The following is a 15673-nucleotide window of genomic DNA, read 5'->3' as shown; positions in this document are numbered from 1 at the left end:
TATAATAGGCATTATATAGCTTAACTTAAGTATTTATTATAATTTTATTAAATTAAAACTATAAAATAAAGTAAATAAGCTATAGTATAGTTAGAATACTTTTTATAAGAAGGTCTTATTTAATAATTAAGTATTTAATATATTTCTTACTATTTTACTAGCTATTATATTAATTTAATATTTATCTCTAGGTATTATACCTAGCTTAAAAAGATTAAAAGCTTATTATAATACTTATAACTGCCTATATAGGTAATAAAAAGGTTCTTATATAATAATAATACCTAGCTATAATTAATATATAAAATTAAGCCTTATAAAAAGCCTTTAATAATAAGGCTAATAAAAAAATTATAATATTTAAATTCTTTAATATCTATAATAATTATATAAATAGTATAAATTATAATAATTAGCTTTATTTTTATAATAATTAAAAGTATTATACTTATTATAATAATAGTATTATTATTACTTAAGGCTTCTTTTTTAAGATTATTATTATTAATAGTTACTTTTTATAATTATAAGGCCTTATTTTCTATAAATAGTTAAAAATTATCTTTAAAAGCTAAAAATTATAAGTAGCTATAATATTATATTATTATTATAGCTTTCTATTTAATAGCTAGAAATATAATTGGCCTATTAATATAAATATACCCTTATAAAGGTATATATAAGGTATAAGTAAAAAGAAATTTAAAGTATATTATTATAGCTATAAAGGCCTTGCTAAAATAGACTTAAATATAAAGGTATAATATATAAAGAAGATCTATAATAAATATACTATACCTCTATATATTAGCCAGAAGTGTTAAGACTTTTATTATAGGCCAGATTACTAGTAAATTAAAGTATCTTTTCTATCTACTTAGACTGACCTTTATAATAGGCTCTTACCCTTGCCTGCGCTAAATACACTAAAAGGAGCAGTTATCGGTCTTAAAGAGATAGCCTCTGGCCCGGTAAGTTGTACAGTTCAGCACTTTCGCTCTTTTAGTTTAGTACTGTCTCAATTTGTTATGGTCAATAGCACTCGAAACTGATGTCATTCTTTAGATCTGTTGATCCAAATATCACAGAAAACGTGGGATGGAGCGTAGGGGCCTCAGGGCATCAGAAAAATTGGCCGCTGGAAGCATAAGAGACATAATCAGTGGGCCACTTTATGCTCCTTAGCCTATAGCTCTTAGACTATTTATTTTTGTAACCTAAGACTTAGGATGTCATTTTTTCTGCTACCCACTAGATGGGCCAACTGTCAACGTTATCCCGGTTATGCTTGAACTTACCGCGATACAAGACAATTTGTGCCTGAAACCTCCGTAGTGAACCTTTCTCATTTATAATAGTACCCGAACTTCATCTCATGCAGTAGTACTGAGTGATGTGAGTATTGCTTGGTCAGCGACTAGCTTTGAATCAATGGCTAAAGTCCATGAGCACTGATAAATTCAGGTTAAAAAAATCGCAAACTCTTAAAGTTATGCTTGTCTCAGTTCTGAGGTATTTTGAATGCATGTACATGGGGTATTTTAGCCTTTAGACAGGGTAGAGTTGAGTGGTATGGTTATCCCGAGTTGGCGTCTTCCACAAACCGTAACTATCTGCCCAGATGGCCATGCTCTCGGCACTTCGCCGTGTCTATTGCAACATCCAGCTTGACTTCTTAAGATGTCAATTTTGCAGATCAGTTCCGCTGAGGATCGGGAGCTTCAGTTCCGCCCTGCCTGCCTGTCTTTCTTGCCAGCACATTGAGGCTAGAGGAGAAAGTACAGTCAAAGCTGAAGAGTTGAAGGCGAAGAATGTGGAAATTGCGATAGCCGCGTGAGAAGAGACTCGTCACTAGGCTCAATCATGTCTTCGTGAGGCTTGAAGATGCAATTCTCGAGAGCGAAGTCCAAGAGTTTTGTCAGGGATGGTGTTGAGGATATCTGCAAGTAGAGAAAGGAGGGCATTGCAAGCGATGGCACGATCGAGGTATATAACACCTCGAAAACTCCCTCAATCCTTCTCAATTATTCAACTCACATCATCAATTTGCTCAATTCCTCATCAGATAACATCAACTAGGTCTTCTATTCACATTCTTGGGACAATGCCCTCTCTCGTCTCCCTCACAGCCCTCTTGGGTGCACTGGCTTCTCATATTTCAGCATCTCCAGCTGATCTCAACAAGAGAGGACTCAGCCTGCCTCCCCTGATCCCCAAGATCCCAGGTGTCACCGAGCCTCTGGCAGATAACGCTCCTCCGCTGCCCATCCTTCAACTCCCCACTCCTCCTCTGGATAGCCCTCCTTTCAAGACGTCTAACATCAAGCCCAAGAAGATCGGGTACTTCTGGACGGGTGCTGGTGACAACAAGCACGCCGACTTCCTTGTCACTGCTAGTTTAGATGATGTTAGTAACCCTTTAGGAGAATTCATAGACAACGTTAACAGATTCTAGGATACTTTTGGTGAAATCATCCACATCACCGATGTGAACACCAGCGGCAACTCACCTCACCATCTGGGAAGCTCCCTCGACGGAAAGACCCTCGTTGGTGGTGGTCTACTGTCTCTCCTCAAGACACAGGATACGGCCTTTTACTTCGACACCTCGGACCCCTACCACCCCAAATTCGACCACAGTAACCGGGGTATCTTGGGCTCCATTGTCGATGAGATCCGAGCTAAGCCTGATGGTGGTTTTTTCATCACCTACATGGGCAGTGCTGTTGGTACATCTCCTGGACGTTTGATTGAGACTGACGCTAGTGGCAACATCATCCACGAGTGGCCCGAGGATGTCGAGAGCACCTTGAACGTCCTTGAGGAACAGTTCTCCCCTCACGGTCTCAGCATTGACTTTGACAAGAATATTATCCTTACTTCTGACTTTGTTGTGCCCATTACGATCCTCAAGCCTACCCTTGGTATCAAGAAGGCCGATACTCTTCGTCTTTGGGACCTCAAGACTCGCAAGATCATTTCTACTATCACCATTCCTAACGTAAGTTACCCGATTAAATCAGTAGAGGAGGACATCTAACAACAACAGGGTCAAGGTATCCAGGATGTCAAGTTCATTCCCGGCAACAAGGAGAGCGCTGCTCTGGCTTCGTGAGTATATCCAAAATCATGCCACCTTACCAAGTTAATCTGGTGTCTGTAGTGCTGTCGGTCCTGGCCAAGTTTGGATCATCTACCCCTTCCGCAGGGACTCTCAGGGCAACCAGGGTGTTGCCAAGCTCCTGTACGATCTCGGCGACAAAGCTAAAGACTCTCTGGCTATTTACTCAGACATCACCGACGATGGCAAGCTCGCTTACTTCACCATTACTCTCGGCAACCACATCGCTGTTCTCGATATCTCCGACCTCGACAACGTCAAGCGTCTCGATGATCCTGATGAGGAACAGCCCATTATTGGCCCCCACTACGTCAAGATTTCTCCCGATAAGAAGAACTTGCTTATCACCGGTTACTTTGTGCAGGGTGGAGATATCTCTATCGTCAACACTCCCGGCGATTACAAGGGCCACTGGATCGACATCAACGACGACGGATCTCTTAGTTTCAACCGCACCATTGATTTCGAGAAGATCTTCACAAGGAGTCGTGGTGGCGCCCGACCCCATAGCTCTGTCATCTTTGATCTCACTGATCCTAAGAACCCCATTTACTACTAGGGGCTTACTGACGGGATGAGCTTGGCGGGAATCGCCATGATGAATATGAGGTTGTTTGACGAACTGAAATTGGATTTTCGGGGGTGATAATGAATTGATTCGTTCGTGTTTCTTACCTCTATGAGGTGATTTCATTTGGTGGTCGATGTCCCCAAACAGTTTATTAAGAATACAATCTATAGTGCTAATAGCATCACCGTGTGTCAAGCTGTATTAATATGAATCGTGAATAATGCATAAACATTCTCCCTTATTGTCTATATATCACCTAGGCTCAGCAAATTTGACCCAGAGGGGATCTTCAAGAACCTTTTGCAGCAATTCTCCTTCTGTCCCAAACACAACTTCAACACCGCCATTGGGCAGGGTGGGCAGAACTACGTGTGTTCCTGGCAGGATACCAGTGTTGGGACAACGAACGGCTTCAATTCTATCTCCCAGAAGCGGACCCCACTCCACAGTGGCCAAGTCAAAATCAGTCCACGACGTCTGCACAGATGTCTTGCCGAGAACATCCAAGAATGCTGTCGGAACGAGTATCGTCACATCTTGGAGTTCATCAATGAGTGTCACCACATCGTCAGTGAACTGGTTTGTGAGGCGCAAAAGAATCTCCTTCCGTATCATTACAGCAAGATCTGCCAGGCTCAGACTTGCCAAAATGTCCCGAATGGGCGCCGACACACTGATGTATTGAAGGAAACAGCCGAGTGTCTGAGGATGTACAGGCGGATCTGTACGGGTTCTTCCGTTGACAGCCATGTTAAATACCGAAGACGCATTCTCATTTTCCCCAATACTGTCAAGAGGTGCCTGAACTGCCACAGCGGTGCGCCACATCAATGCCGAGAAGGCATCGTTGGTAGAAATCCATTGCTGGTCTGTCTCTATGGTTGCGTTTGAAGGGGCTGCCTCGGCCTTGAGGGCAGACAGGGATTCTGGAGAAAAGTAAAAGACTTGACCGCGAAACGTTGTGCTCAGCATAGCCGGAGATGCACCAGTGGGAGTGAATGGCAGAACTGTATACTCGGGGTGATCCTCTGCTCTCCCCTTGTTGTTGCCTGATGGTCGGGTGACACGTTGTCTGTCGGTCACCATAGCATTGTCAACGACAAGAGGATTAGGTATCTGGAGGCCTTGGCTTCGACGACATTCTTCAGCCCAAATTCTTGTCCACGTTAGGTATGTCGTCGCGTCACCAACCATATGAAAGACATTCCATCCGATGAGAACACCGCCCCGTATGAAGTTGGCTTGGACAAGAGATATCGGGAGTCGCTTCCCAGGCTCAGGCCACAAGGGACCAGGCATCAGTAGATCAGCATCAAAGGCCGCTATGGGAAAGTGGTTTTCTTTCAAGGCCTTGTAGTCCCACGAATACACTTCTGGATCCCTCAAGTCCTTGTATTTCACAAGACCGAGTTGGTCGTTGGGGAGCCTTTGAAGTTTCAAGGTGTTGGCTTGCCTGGCATCAGGGTCTGGAACCGCTTCAGACGCCATGACGCCAACTCTCTGGCACGTAGCTTTGTAACCATTACTGATGACATTCAAGACCTCATCCAGGTTGTAGTCATCTGACAGACGCATTGGAAAGACATAGCGGAGGTAGCCTCTGGGGCCAGCACGTTCTATAGCCGTCAGTTCTGGGACGTCTTTCAAAGGTGAGTGCGAAGACATGATTTCGGCTGGTAAGGATAGAAGTCTATAAAGGTGTTGGTAATAATTGAGAGATATTTCTGCGGCCAAGGATATTATTGTGATTATTTATGCACAGGATTAAGCGAGGTTGGCTGGAACTGTTGACTGTTGGTTCAACCCTGACCTGGCCAGTTTTCATCTCCCCTGCCTCAGGTGTGATATCAAGTGGAGATCAAAGGGCAGTCCTAATACAAAGTATTCCCCGCAGACTTGTTGATGTAGCATGCAGAACATGAGTTTATTCTCACTTCAAACGGATTCACTCGCAAAGGCTCAAGTTCACTCCTCTATAATGAACTTGCAACACACGTGACGAACGACCGATACATCATTTCTCGTATTATACAGTGCAATAGGCCGATATACAGATAAGTCGAGATGTCTTTCATATTAGCTGTTGGTTCACGTACCAACATACATCCAGGAGTAAACCATGCATACTGCAGGGTTCAATGGCATGACGTTGGGTTACAGTCAGCGGCACAGCATGCATAGCGCAGATCTACTACCGGAATTTGTTCCCGGTTTACCCTTGTGGAAATAAGACCGGGCTTTAGATTTGACAGTTGGTAGGAAGGCAAAGCTCTTGACGAAACACGCATCTTTCAGTCGTGTTATGCAGAGCCTTCTTTAGACCGGGATCCCAGCTTTCTGTATTTGCGTGTTGGGTGTATATACTTCACTTTCAATCTCTCCTGAGGATGCAACATCCGCAAATTACTGATTTATGCTCTTGGCATCGCCTTTTGTCTATTAATGGCGGTACAAACCCGCTCTATTGACAACAATTACACCATTTCATCTTCCTTTTTCACAGTTGCACCACGCCTTCGAGTAATGTCTCAATATGGATCTCCCAATAGATCCCCGAATCGTCGCATTTGCTGGTCCACCACCTTTGAATATTGATCTAGATGCCAATACTGTTACCTCCGACAGGGCAGCAATTATCGTGGTTTTAATTCTAGCTTTGGTAGCCATTTTGCTTCGATTCACTGCACGAGCAGTTCAACGCACAAGGGTACATTTGGATGACTGGATCATCGTTCTGGGCTTGATACTCGTGGGTGGAACTGCAGGATTGGCTATAGCCGGCATGTCTCAAACGACAAGATATACTGTTGACGAAGTACTAATAGTCATAAGGTGGTTTCTACGGAGCGGGCAAACACATATGGGCCGTCGAGATGGGTGACTTGCAACAGATATACAAGGTACAGTCAACTTGAGAGAAATAATGCTGTAACTAGACTTACGAATGTATAGATATTGTTCGCGTACACGTTTCTTTACTCGGCATCCTGTGCCGTCATTAAAATTTCCATTCTCCTTTTCTATCGCCGTATCTTTCCCTCTACCGAACTATTCTTCCGAGTCACGATGATCTTTGGTTACTTCCTTTCCTTCTCCTATCCTGTGGTGATCTGGGTGACGATGGGAAACGCGTGCAGGCCTTTTGAACACTTCTGGACACAATTTGCGGGGACGCAAGGAAGCTGCATCGACATCAACACGTTCTTCCTTGCTCTTGGGATAGTCAACATGGTCAACGACTTCTATATCTTGCTTATACCAATTCCTCAAATCTTCCAGCTACAGATGTCCTTGAGGAAAAGACTTGGAATCACTGGTATCATGTTGCTCGGTGGCTTGTACGTTTCAACCATTACGCCATGCTACAAGATTTTGTTATGCTAACCAACCTCAACAGTGTTTGTGCAGCAAGTGCAGTACGAATCCACTTCCTAACAGAACTCACAAAAACAACAAACGTCACACGCGCCATGGGTCCCATCTTCATCTGGTCAGACCTCGAGCCCTGCATCGCCATTGTATCAGCATGTCTCCCGCACCTGGCACCTTTGCGCCACATCCTCCGTCAAAAGCTGTCTTCAGTCTTTGGCGCTGAGGGAACTAGAAGCGGAACTGAGACAGTAACTGGTGGTAAAGTGTGGAAGGATGGCGAATCAAATTCCAATGTGCCCCTTTTTACATATGGCGGGTCAAAGTATTTCGGTGGTGGTGAGAGGTTGAGGCTCGGGGATCACGATGACGAGGTTGAGTTGACGAATCGTGTGACGGCAGGTCCTGGCAAGACAGATATACGATGCGGTAGCTCCGACACGGCGTAAGAGAGATCGAAGCACGACATTCATGTGCGAACAAGTTATACACAAACAAGAGAACGTCATACTCAACAAGTCAATAGATAATTCAAGTACCATTTCTGGACCATCAGTAAGAAATCAAGATCAAGTATGCTACCAAATATCCTGTGCAACAAGATTGGAAATTAGATGTCTATTACTTTTCAACATTTAAATGTAAAAATGCAAAAATGAATACCATCCTAGAGCCTATTGAGACAAAGTCGTTTACTGAACTAGGGGCTATTTCCGGTGTGCGTGAATGTGTGGCTCCACTGTGAGTGGATTTTGTGTACCCGGGTAGGTTGTCCCGTTTTTGGGTTTTCCTGATGGGAATTGAAAGTGTGACCTTGGTAGGTCGTGTATTCATGTTAACCACTGTGCTATCCGGGCTCATAACCTATTGGAATGTGAAATGGTAATATCTCAGTCTTAATTACAGTATATATATTGCACCCAATAGTATTAAATTAGAAACTATAGTAACTAATTAATTATCAAGTCTAATTGTAGGGTAATAGACTGCCAAGGTCTCATATATACCACCACTTCAAAGACTATTATTCCCTGTTACCCTCGTTTCAAAAAAAGCCAACTGTCTAATAGGAAAGAAAACAGAAAATTACAAATTAATAGCCACTCGTAGTTCATCCCAATACTTTGATACATCAACAAAGTACAAAGCAAACACAACAGCCACTATCGGTACAGACACTACAAACCACACCCAGATTCCGAGCTTTCCATTTTCTATTTGCGTCACATTCATCCCAAAAAGGCTGGTGGTGAAGGATAATGGAACAAAAATGAATGCGAGAAAAGTGAGTTTTCCAACGCGCTGAGCTTGTATAATGGCTCTCTGAGACTCTGATATTGACATGCTTGACATCAAGACTGAGATTGCTTCGCTGACGCGAGTATGGAGGCTGACTGTACGGTCGAGTATGTGTTGGAAGTCTTGCTCAACATTATGCGCTGCATTAGCAGTCCTCTGATGGGTATTGGAGCTATCCCTTGGCCATGCTGAAAGCTGAGAATTCTTGATACTGTCTAGTACCCTCTTTGTCTTCTGGAGATGACTATTGAGTATAGATTTGATGTACTTCAAATGTCCTAGACTCTCATACTCCTTCGAGGTAGGGCCAGATGTATAGGCACACAGCTTAGCATCGATGAGATTGAGAAATTGTATCTGTGAACTCGCCGCGAAGTCCAAGATTTCGATGATTGTGTAGAACGGATCTTTGGCCATTAAGCTTGGTCGCAGCCAGCGGCCATAACCAAAAGGCAAACTTGCTAGCGATTGGACCTGGCGAATATTGGAATCAGGCCCATCGTTGGTAAAGAGGTGGCATTTCAAGGCTACCATGGGTTTGTGACGGATAACTGGGAGATATTGGGGCCCTTGGCTGTATGTAGCCCATGGATTGAAGGTTTGGGGAGGAAATTCAGTTCCAGCATCTAGCCATGCAAGCACTTGGAAGACGATTAGCAAATGTGGGAATACTGCAGCCGTGTAGAGAGATGGTCCGATGAGAAACATACATGTAAAGGTCTGGTTAGCGTCATTCTCCTTCTTTGGCTGTTGCATACAGATTGAAACCCTTTGCTCGATGGCGAAGTGGTTCTCGTCAAAGACATGATATTCTCGGATCATCGAGTCCCCAAGCTTCAAACCCGAGGCCCCTAGTTTTGAGACGGTAGTTCTATTAGGTGACCTGACGAGGATGGGAGTGCGGGAATTGAAAAGTTGCTTGCAGTATCGTTAACAGGGCTAAAGTCCAGATGACGACAGAAGAATTCCGGATCAACAAAATAACGGGCTCCAATGTTGTTGATCCATTGCGCTGTCATAAAGCCCCGTAAGAATATGATGCAGCTCTGCGGAGGCTTCTCCAAGTTGAAACGATAGAAGCTGTCTGCATCTTGAAACTTCTCGGGCACTAGAGCTTGATGGCGTTTTTCGTCTGATGTTTCATCGCCTTCTCCGTCAGAAGAACTAGGATGATGCGGCGGCGATGATGGTTGCATGACCGGGACGTTCCCCAAATCGTACAGTGTAACAAATCCATCGTCGCCTTGTCTTGACTGGGGAGTGTATTCTTGGCGAATCCGGGGTATTAGTCAGGAACCGGCCAAGATTGACATGATTCTGACCAGCACCGGTACCCAGAGTTGAATACCCAGCTACAGCTTTTGCGTACTCGCCAGGAACTTGTTTGCATCTGGTGAGAAATTGGCGACGTTCAGGATTATTTGCTGGAACTTACGTAGACGTTTAATTTTAACTGTCTCCTCCTTGTTGTTCGGTGCTTTGTGACGAGTGTTGATAGCCTGTGGGGTTGGAATGGCAAGGCTCATGTTGGATGTTTGGATGTGGAAATTCTGGATAAAAACATATCCCAATTAGAAGGGAAGAGATGGGCTGCTGGGTATTTAACCGCAATATATACTGCCATAACTTTCTCTTATATCGCCCCTCCGCAAAGCCATTAGTGTCGGTTTTGAGCTGACCCGGCTGCTGCCCAGCCTAGCAGAAGATTGCTGACATGGATTACTTGGTTTGTACAGTCAAGGCGACCAATCTGTTAAGAAAACCCCTCCATGTAGGACTACTTCACTCTCGACATTATCTAGTCGATACAATGGCTATCCACACCCACCAAGAAGCGTTACACATGAATGCTTGTGACTCAACCATGTCTCAGCCACTCACGACATCCTTGATTCAGCTGCCAACAGTGGGTATGGCATTCAGTCATTTCATTGTCAAAAGACAGGTACAAAGATAGTGGAGCTATTTATCGAGACCAAAATGCAACCAACTCGTCGTAATCGCGCTCAACTAGTTTATCCATCGACCGAGGGTCCCCCGGCTTTGCAATCCTTCGTGCTTTATACGCCTTTTCCATCACTTCCCTTGCCTCGTCATGATTACCCAGTAATTCAAGCAACGGCCGTTCGGGCGTATTCGTTGATCAAGTACGAACGTGATTGGAATATTTCCAAAGCAGTGTCGATATATCCCCTGTAAATATCATTAATAACCGCTAACAGTGTCGTCGGAAAATAGTTACCGGGCTTCCTCATATAGTTCCAGTCTCATATAGTGCCCAGCGAGTCTATGGCATACATCCCCAACTCTGTGGTGCTTCATACCAAGGACAGCTTTGTATTGCTGGAGACAACGTACGTGAAACTCGAGACTCTCGCTGAACTGGCCTTTCGACTCTAGTACGTTGCCCAAGCCATACAGAATTTTCCCTGTTCTGAGGGAGTCAGCATTATGCATTTCGATATATCGGGGACTCTTACTTGAAGGAATGAGTGTCATCCACTCCCCATTTGGCGGCATGGATATCAAGAATCTCCACAAGAGCCGTCTCAGCTTTATCCAAGGAATCCCAAGTTTGGCTCGGGCCACCCGAGCATGATATCTTCGTAGTCTTCCAACCCTTGGAAGATCTGGATTGATCGAATGAAAGCATCAATTGCTTTCTCAATGTCGCCCTTATTCCCATGAGCCACACCGATCTCATTGTAGGCATACCCTAGTTCGTAGTCTTCGATGGCGCTTCCTGACTCGGATCTTCTCTCAAGTAACATTTTCAGCCATCTGTCTTTGTGTTGCATACTCAAACGGTGCTCATTCGTCTCGACAAAGAGCGATTCCTAATACTGAGTGGATTTCTCGAATGCACTCGGCCGCTTCTGCGCTGTCCTTGTTCTTTATACTTTTTGCAATTTCGAGAGCTAGCTCGCAAAACGGTTTCGTCTGCTCTTGCAGACCACGTTCAAACATGTACCTAATCTGAATTAGATCATCGTCAAATAATGTGTATACAAATCTGTCTTACCATCCCGTATCGTTGAATAGTCGTGCAATAGACAGATCCAAAGCTAAATTGATGTCGCCCGGGAGCATCGCTTGGAGGCCATCCTTGAAACGAAGGACACTGCTAAAAGCATTTCGCACTTGCCAAACCTTACAGTCGAGTGGTGCTCTTTAATGGACTGAAAAGGCCAGGCGGAAACCAACAATTTACTCGCTGATTGGAAGGCTTGGGCTAACCTTTCAGGACCCATCATGGTTTTGGTTGCGTCTTGGACAAGACGATGCAGTGACAACTTGTTGTTGTTCATTTGGTTCACGAGAGAGGAAGACAAAAGCTCACTTCTAGCGCTGTAATAACTTTCCATGTCTGTTGGATATCCGGGGAGCTCAACCTGGTGATCGTTGTCGATTAAAACGTCCTCGGGGATGTCGTCAGGATCCAGTAAGCAGATGATCTCTAGCAAGGCCTTGGTCGGGGAGGAAGCCGGTCCAAAGCCCAAAGTGTCACTAGTGACTGAATCTTGCCAGAGTCAGTTGTAGTTAGTTGCCTCTCATAGAACCTTTCGATTCCGTATTTTTGAAGGTATTTCAAGAAATCCACATAAGAAAGTCGAAGTGACCGAATCAATCCAGATCTGGTTGACGACTAGCGGTAGCCCATCAAGCTCCTGCGCTATTTTGGCCAGGGCCTCTTGTTGTATTCCATCAGCCGTCACGTTTGTAAGTTTCTGCAGCAGATTTTCTGTCTCGGCATTCGTTAATGGAGGAGGTGTAACCCATGGTGAATGTGTATGTTCTGCTTAGCATTGGGGTCGCGACTAGTAACCAGCACAGAACCAGAGCCAAGATTCGGCCAGAAGTCTGCAAGAACATCGAGATTGTCGACGTTGTCGAAGATCAGGAGCCACTTTACATAGTTTCCTGAGTCGTCTGGCTGGGTGGAGTCCCTAAGCGGTTTCGCCAGCCAGCCCATGACAATGTCGCGACTTGCCGTGATGTCAAGGGAGATGTCATCTTCAAGCCCTAGTCGAACCGCTATGTTGGCAAAGTCCGATGCAAGAACTTTACTGTCGTCTGCTTTGAGCCAAAAATAGCTTCGAATGAGCATACTGAATTGCTAATTCTGTCTTGCCAATGCCTCTGGCGAAGGATCGAAGGCCAAGAGTGAAGTCAGTATCCTGGCAGATTCCAGGGTCTGCCATATCTTGGGAAATCGTGATCATCAATTCTTTTCAGTATGGTCTCACGACCTGCAAAGTGCAATGATCTCCAAGCATGTAACATGGCAGCTTTGGATCTCGGATAGCCACATCCAGATTTACTTCAGTCGCAACATGCTCATATGAACTCCCACTCAACGTTGCATCATGGGACGACATGTCTTGGATTCTTGTCCATCCGGCGGTACTTGGACTCCGAAGACTGTCGCTCTTTAGGGCTCCGGGAATCTCATCTGCCCGGACATTAGTATCTCGACGCATTCTGGAAGATCTCAAGACACTAGGCCTATCGTTTTCCGCAATCCTTCGAGTAACGTCTCGTAGGTCCTGGCATGCCTTGCTTATCATGGAAACGTTGCAGATGTTGATATGATCGGACTGTCTATTGAACTTTGAGAGTACCAAGGGACTGGGGTACAGCCTGTTAAGTATTAATTAGTACGTTGACCGCAACGGTTGCTTGCAGCGCAATCACTCACCGGGCCTCGGCCCTTGCGACCCAACACTTTGAGGGCATATGCCGAGAGGATCTCAGATCGAACAGGACCTCGTTCTGTCTTGCATTACCCCCGTTCAGGAATGTTAATAATAAGTCAAAGCTTCGACGATATCACAAATGCGGCGAACCAAGAAATATAAGAAGGATATGGCGATATTGGTGGTACTGCAAAGGCAAAGTGTCTGGGCAGAATGCTGTTTCAGGTTTCATCAGATATGCTGACCTTCTTGAGGAGTAAACACTTAGGCTTCTTTTCATCGGATCCTTGCGGAGATACTCACTCGGCTCCTGTTGCAAGGTTGGACAAAGCTTCCAGATCAGCTGCGTCGGGATGCATAACTATATGTAGCAAGCATTACGACAAGATGGCATCTAGCCATGCTCAATCGAATGTATTGCTAATGGTTATTCAGCCATCTTGATGTTTTGACCATGGGCAGATTTGTCTCTTCTCTGTGGTTGGCAGATCAGAGTCATTGATGACTAGATAGAATGAATAGCAGGCATGGTGGGCTGACGGAGGAGTGTTGGGCATAATTCATGGCAAACTGTGAAATTCAATGAACTGTTTAGATACATGCGTTCTGTGTACTCTTGTCAGTTGTACTTCTCCAATATCAGCGTACCATATGCAGCGGTTGTGGCTAAAGGAGTGACTGTAACTTGGAGTGTTATAATCTTGGCTGAGATCTTGCGGGGGAATTAGTCAATAGAATGAATTACAAAACCCCGACTGCCATCCTCCCTCAAGATCGCTGACAGTATAGCAACTTCTGCACAATCAGCACGTCGGTACCCAGGAGTTGATAACAACATACATATCCAAGCTGCTTTAGACTTTTGCGGTGCGTCAGGGTTGCAAGAAAGTTGGCCACCGATTCGTTCAGGATTGAAATATTGGCTGAGGAACTTACAACTAGGGGCTACGGTGTCGTAATCCCAACCCTGTCTCCTCCTCGTGTTGTTAACCACGTGCTATGCTATTGGAAGTTGGTGACTGTAGTTAGATAGCAAGTCTAGACTGCCAAGGGGTTACCCTCTTGCCAACTGTCAATGGCCAAGGATTTATCGGTCAGCAGATCGAGTTTGGATGAAGGATAATGGAAATTGCTCCAGATATAAAACTCATTGACATGAAGGAGATTGCTTCGCTAGTATGGAGGGAAGAGATGGAAGTCTTGTGCGCTGGCAGTCCTCTGATGGGTATTGGAGCTATCCCTTGGCCATGCTGAAAGCTGAGAATTCTTGATACTGTCTAGTACCCTCTTTGCCCTTCTGGAGATGACTATTGAGTATAGATTTGATGTACTTCAAATGTCCTAGACTCTTAAGGTAGCCAGATGTATCTCATCGATGAGATTGAGAAATTGTATCTGTGAACTCGCCGCGAAGTCCAAGATTTCGATGATTGTGTAGAACGGATCTTTGGCCATTAAGCTTGGTTTTGCAGCATCTAGCCATGCAAGCACTTGGAAGACGATTAGCAAATGTGGGAATACTGCAGCCGTGTAGAGAGATGGTCCGATGAGAAACATACATGTAAAGGTCTGGTTAGCGTCATTCTCCTTCTTTGGCTGTTGCATACAGATTGAAACCCTTTGCTCGATGGCGAAGTGGTTCTCGTCAAAGACATGATATTCTCGGATCATCGAGTCCCCAAGCTTCAAACCCGAGGCCCCTAGTTTTGAGACTTGGTGGTAGTGGTTGGCTAATGCAGAGGCACCCAAACTCCTCATCTCATTGATATTATCTGTCGATGTTCCATCCCTCCGTTTTCCGATAGTAATTATCGGTAGTTCTATTAGGTGACCTGACGAGGATGGGAGTGCGGGAATTGAAAAGTTGCTTGCAGTATCGTTAACAGGGCTAAAGTCCAGATGACGACAGAAGAATTCCGGATCAACAAAATAACGGGCTCCAATGTTGTTGATCCATTGCGCTGTCATAAAGCCCCGTAAGAATATGATGCAGCTCTGCGGAGGCTTCTCCAAGTTGAAACGATAGAAGCTGTCTGCATCTTGAAACTTCTCGGGCACTAGAGCTTGATGGCGTTTTTCGTCTGATGTTTCATCGCCTTCTCCGTCAGAAGAACTAGGATGATGCGGCGGCGATGATGGTTGCATGACCGGGACGTTCCCCAAATCGTACAGTGTAACAAATCCATCGTCGCCTTGTCTTGACTGGGAGTGTATTCTTGGCGAATCCGGGGTATTAGTCAGGAACCGGCCAAGATTGACATGATTCTGACCAGCACCGGTACCCAGAGTTGAATACCCAGCTACAGCTTTTGCGTACTCGCCAGGAACTTGTTTGCATCTGGTGAGAAATTGGCGACGTTCAGGATTATTTGCTGGAACTTACGTAGACGTTTAATTTTAACTGTCTCCTCCTTGTTGTTCGGTGCTTTGTGACGAGTGTTGATAGCCTGTGGGGTTGGAATGGCAAGGCTCATGTTGGATGTTTGGATGTGGAAATTCTGGATAAAAACATATCCCAATTAGAAGGGAAGAGATGGGCTGCTGGGTATTTAACCGCAATATATACTGCCATAACTTTCTCTTATATCGCCCCTCCGCAAAGCCATTAGTGTCGGT

At 44.9% G+C, this 15673-nt stretch overlaps 8 protein-coding genes across 8 annotated transcripts; 2 read left to right on the top strand and 6 right to left on the bottom strand.

Annotated features, from left to right (window-relative positions):
• Positions 1-2104: 2104 nt before the first annotated feature.
• FPOAC1_012819 (uncharacterized protein) lies at positions 2105-3680 on the top strand (the record flags this gene model as incomplete). The annotated part of the gene is made up of 4 exons (XM_044857166.1): positions 2105-2407; positions 2456-3001; positions 3050-3111; positions 3164-3680. 4 exons carry the CDS (start codon positions 2105-2107, stop codon positions 3678-3680), a joined length of 1428 nt encoding a protein of 475 aa, XP_044704479.1.
• A 264-nt stretch (positions 3681-3944) lies between these two features.
• On the bottom strand, positions 3945-5357 carry FPOAC1_012818 (uncharacterized protein; the record flags this gene model as incomplete). Its single annotated transcript, XM_044857165.1, has 1 exon — positions 3945-5357. The coding sequence occupies one exon, from the start codon at positions 5355-5357 to the stop codon at positions 3945-3947; it is 1413 nt and encodes a 470-aa protein (XP_044704478.1).
• Positions 5358-6225: 868 nt separating this feature from the next.
• Positions 6226-7510, top strand: FPOAC1_012817 (uncharacterized protein; the record flags this gene model as incomplete). The annotated part of the gene is made up of 4 exons (XM_044857164.1): positions 6226-6445; positions 6525-6592; positions 6645-7030; positions 7090-7510. 4 exons carry the CDS (start codon positions 6226-6228, stop codon positions 7508-7510), a joined length of 1095 nt encoding a protein of 364 aa, XP_044704477.1.
• A 637-nt stretch (positions 7511-8147) lies between these two features.
• FPOAC1_012816 (uncharacterized protein) lies at positions 8148-9182 on the bottom strand (the record flags this gene model as incomplete). Its single annotated transcript, XM_044857163.1, has 1 exon — positions 8148-9182. One exon carries the CDS (start codon positions 9180-9182, stop codon positions 8148-8150), a length of 1035 nt encoding a protein of 344 aa, XP_044704476.1.
• Positions 9183-9211: 29 nt separating this feature from the next.
• FPOAC1_012815 (uncharacterized protein) lies at positions 9212-9886 on the bottom strand (the record flags this gene model as incomplete). Its single annotated transcript, XM_044857162.1, has 3 exons — positions 9212-9627; positions 9683-9739; positions 9796-9886. The coding sequence occupies 3 exons, from the start codon at positions 9884-9886 to the stop codon at positions 9212-9214; spliced, it is 564 nt and encodes a 187-aa protein (XP_044704475.1).
• Positions 9887-10471: 585 nt separating this feature from the next.
• On the bottom strand, positions 10472-11064 carry FPOAC1_012814 (uncharacterized protein; the record flags this gene model as incomplete). Its single annotated transcript, XM_044857161.1, has 3 exons — positions 10472-10553; positions 10603-10794; positions 10841-11064. 3 exons carry the CDS (start codon positions 11062-11064, stop codon positions 10472-10474), a joined length of 498 nt encoding a protein of 165 aa, XP_044704474.1.
• A 107-nt stretch (positions 11065-11171) lies between these two features.
• FPOAC1_012813 (uncharacterized protein) lies at positions 11172-12468 on the bottom strand (the record flags this gene model as incomplete). Its single annotated transcript, XM_044857160.1, has 5 exons — positions 11172-11331; positions 11383-11465; positions 11516-11880; positions 11962-12156; positions 12198-12468. 5 exons carry the CDS (start codon positions 12466-12468, stop codon positions 11172-11174), a joined length of 1074 nt encoding a protein of 357 aa, XP_044704473.1.
• Positions 12469-14398: 1930 nt separating this feature from the next.
• Positions 14399-15531, bottom strand: FPOAC1_012812 (uncharacterized protein; the record flags this gene model as incomplete). The annotated part of the gene is made up of 3 exons (XM_044857159.1): positions 14399-14547; positions 14617-15384; positions 15441-15531. 3 exons carry the CDS (start codon positions 15529-15531, stop codon positions 14399-14401), a joined length of 1008 nt encoding a protein of 335 aa, XP_044704472.1.
• Positions 15532-15673: the final 142 nt, after the last annotated feature.

Source organism: Fusarium poae, chromosome 4, assembly GCF_019609905.1.
Source record: "Fusarium poae strain DAOMC 252244 chromosome 4, whole genome shotgun sequence".
Taxonomy (NCBI): domain Eukaryota; kingdom Fungi; phylum Ascomycota; class Sordariomycetes; order Hypocreales; family Nectriaceae; genus Fusarium; species Fusarium poae.
This window is presented reverse-complemented; position numbering and strand designations above follow the sequence as displayed.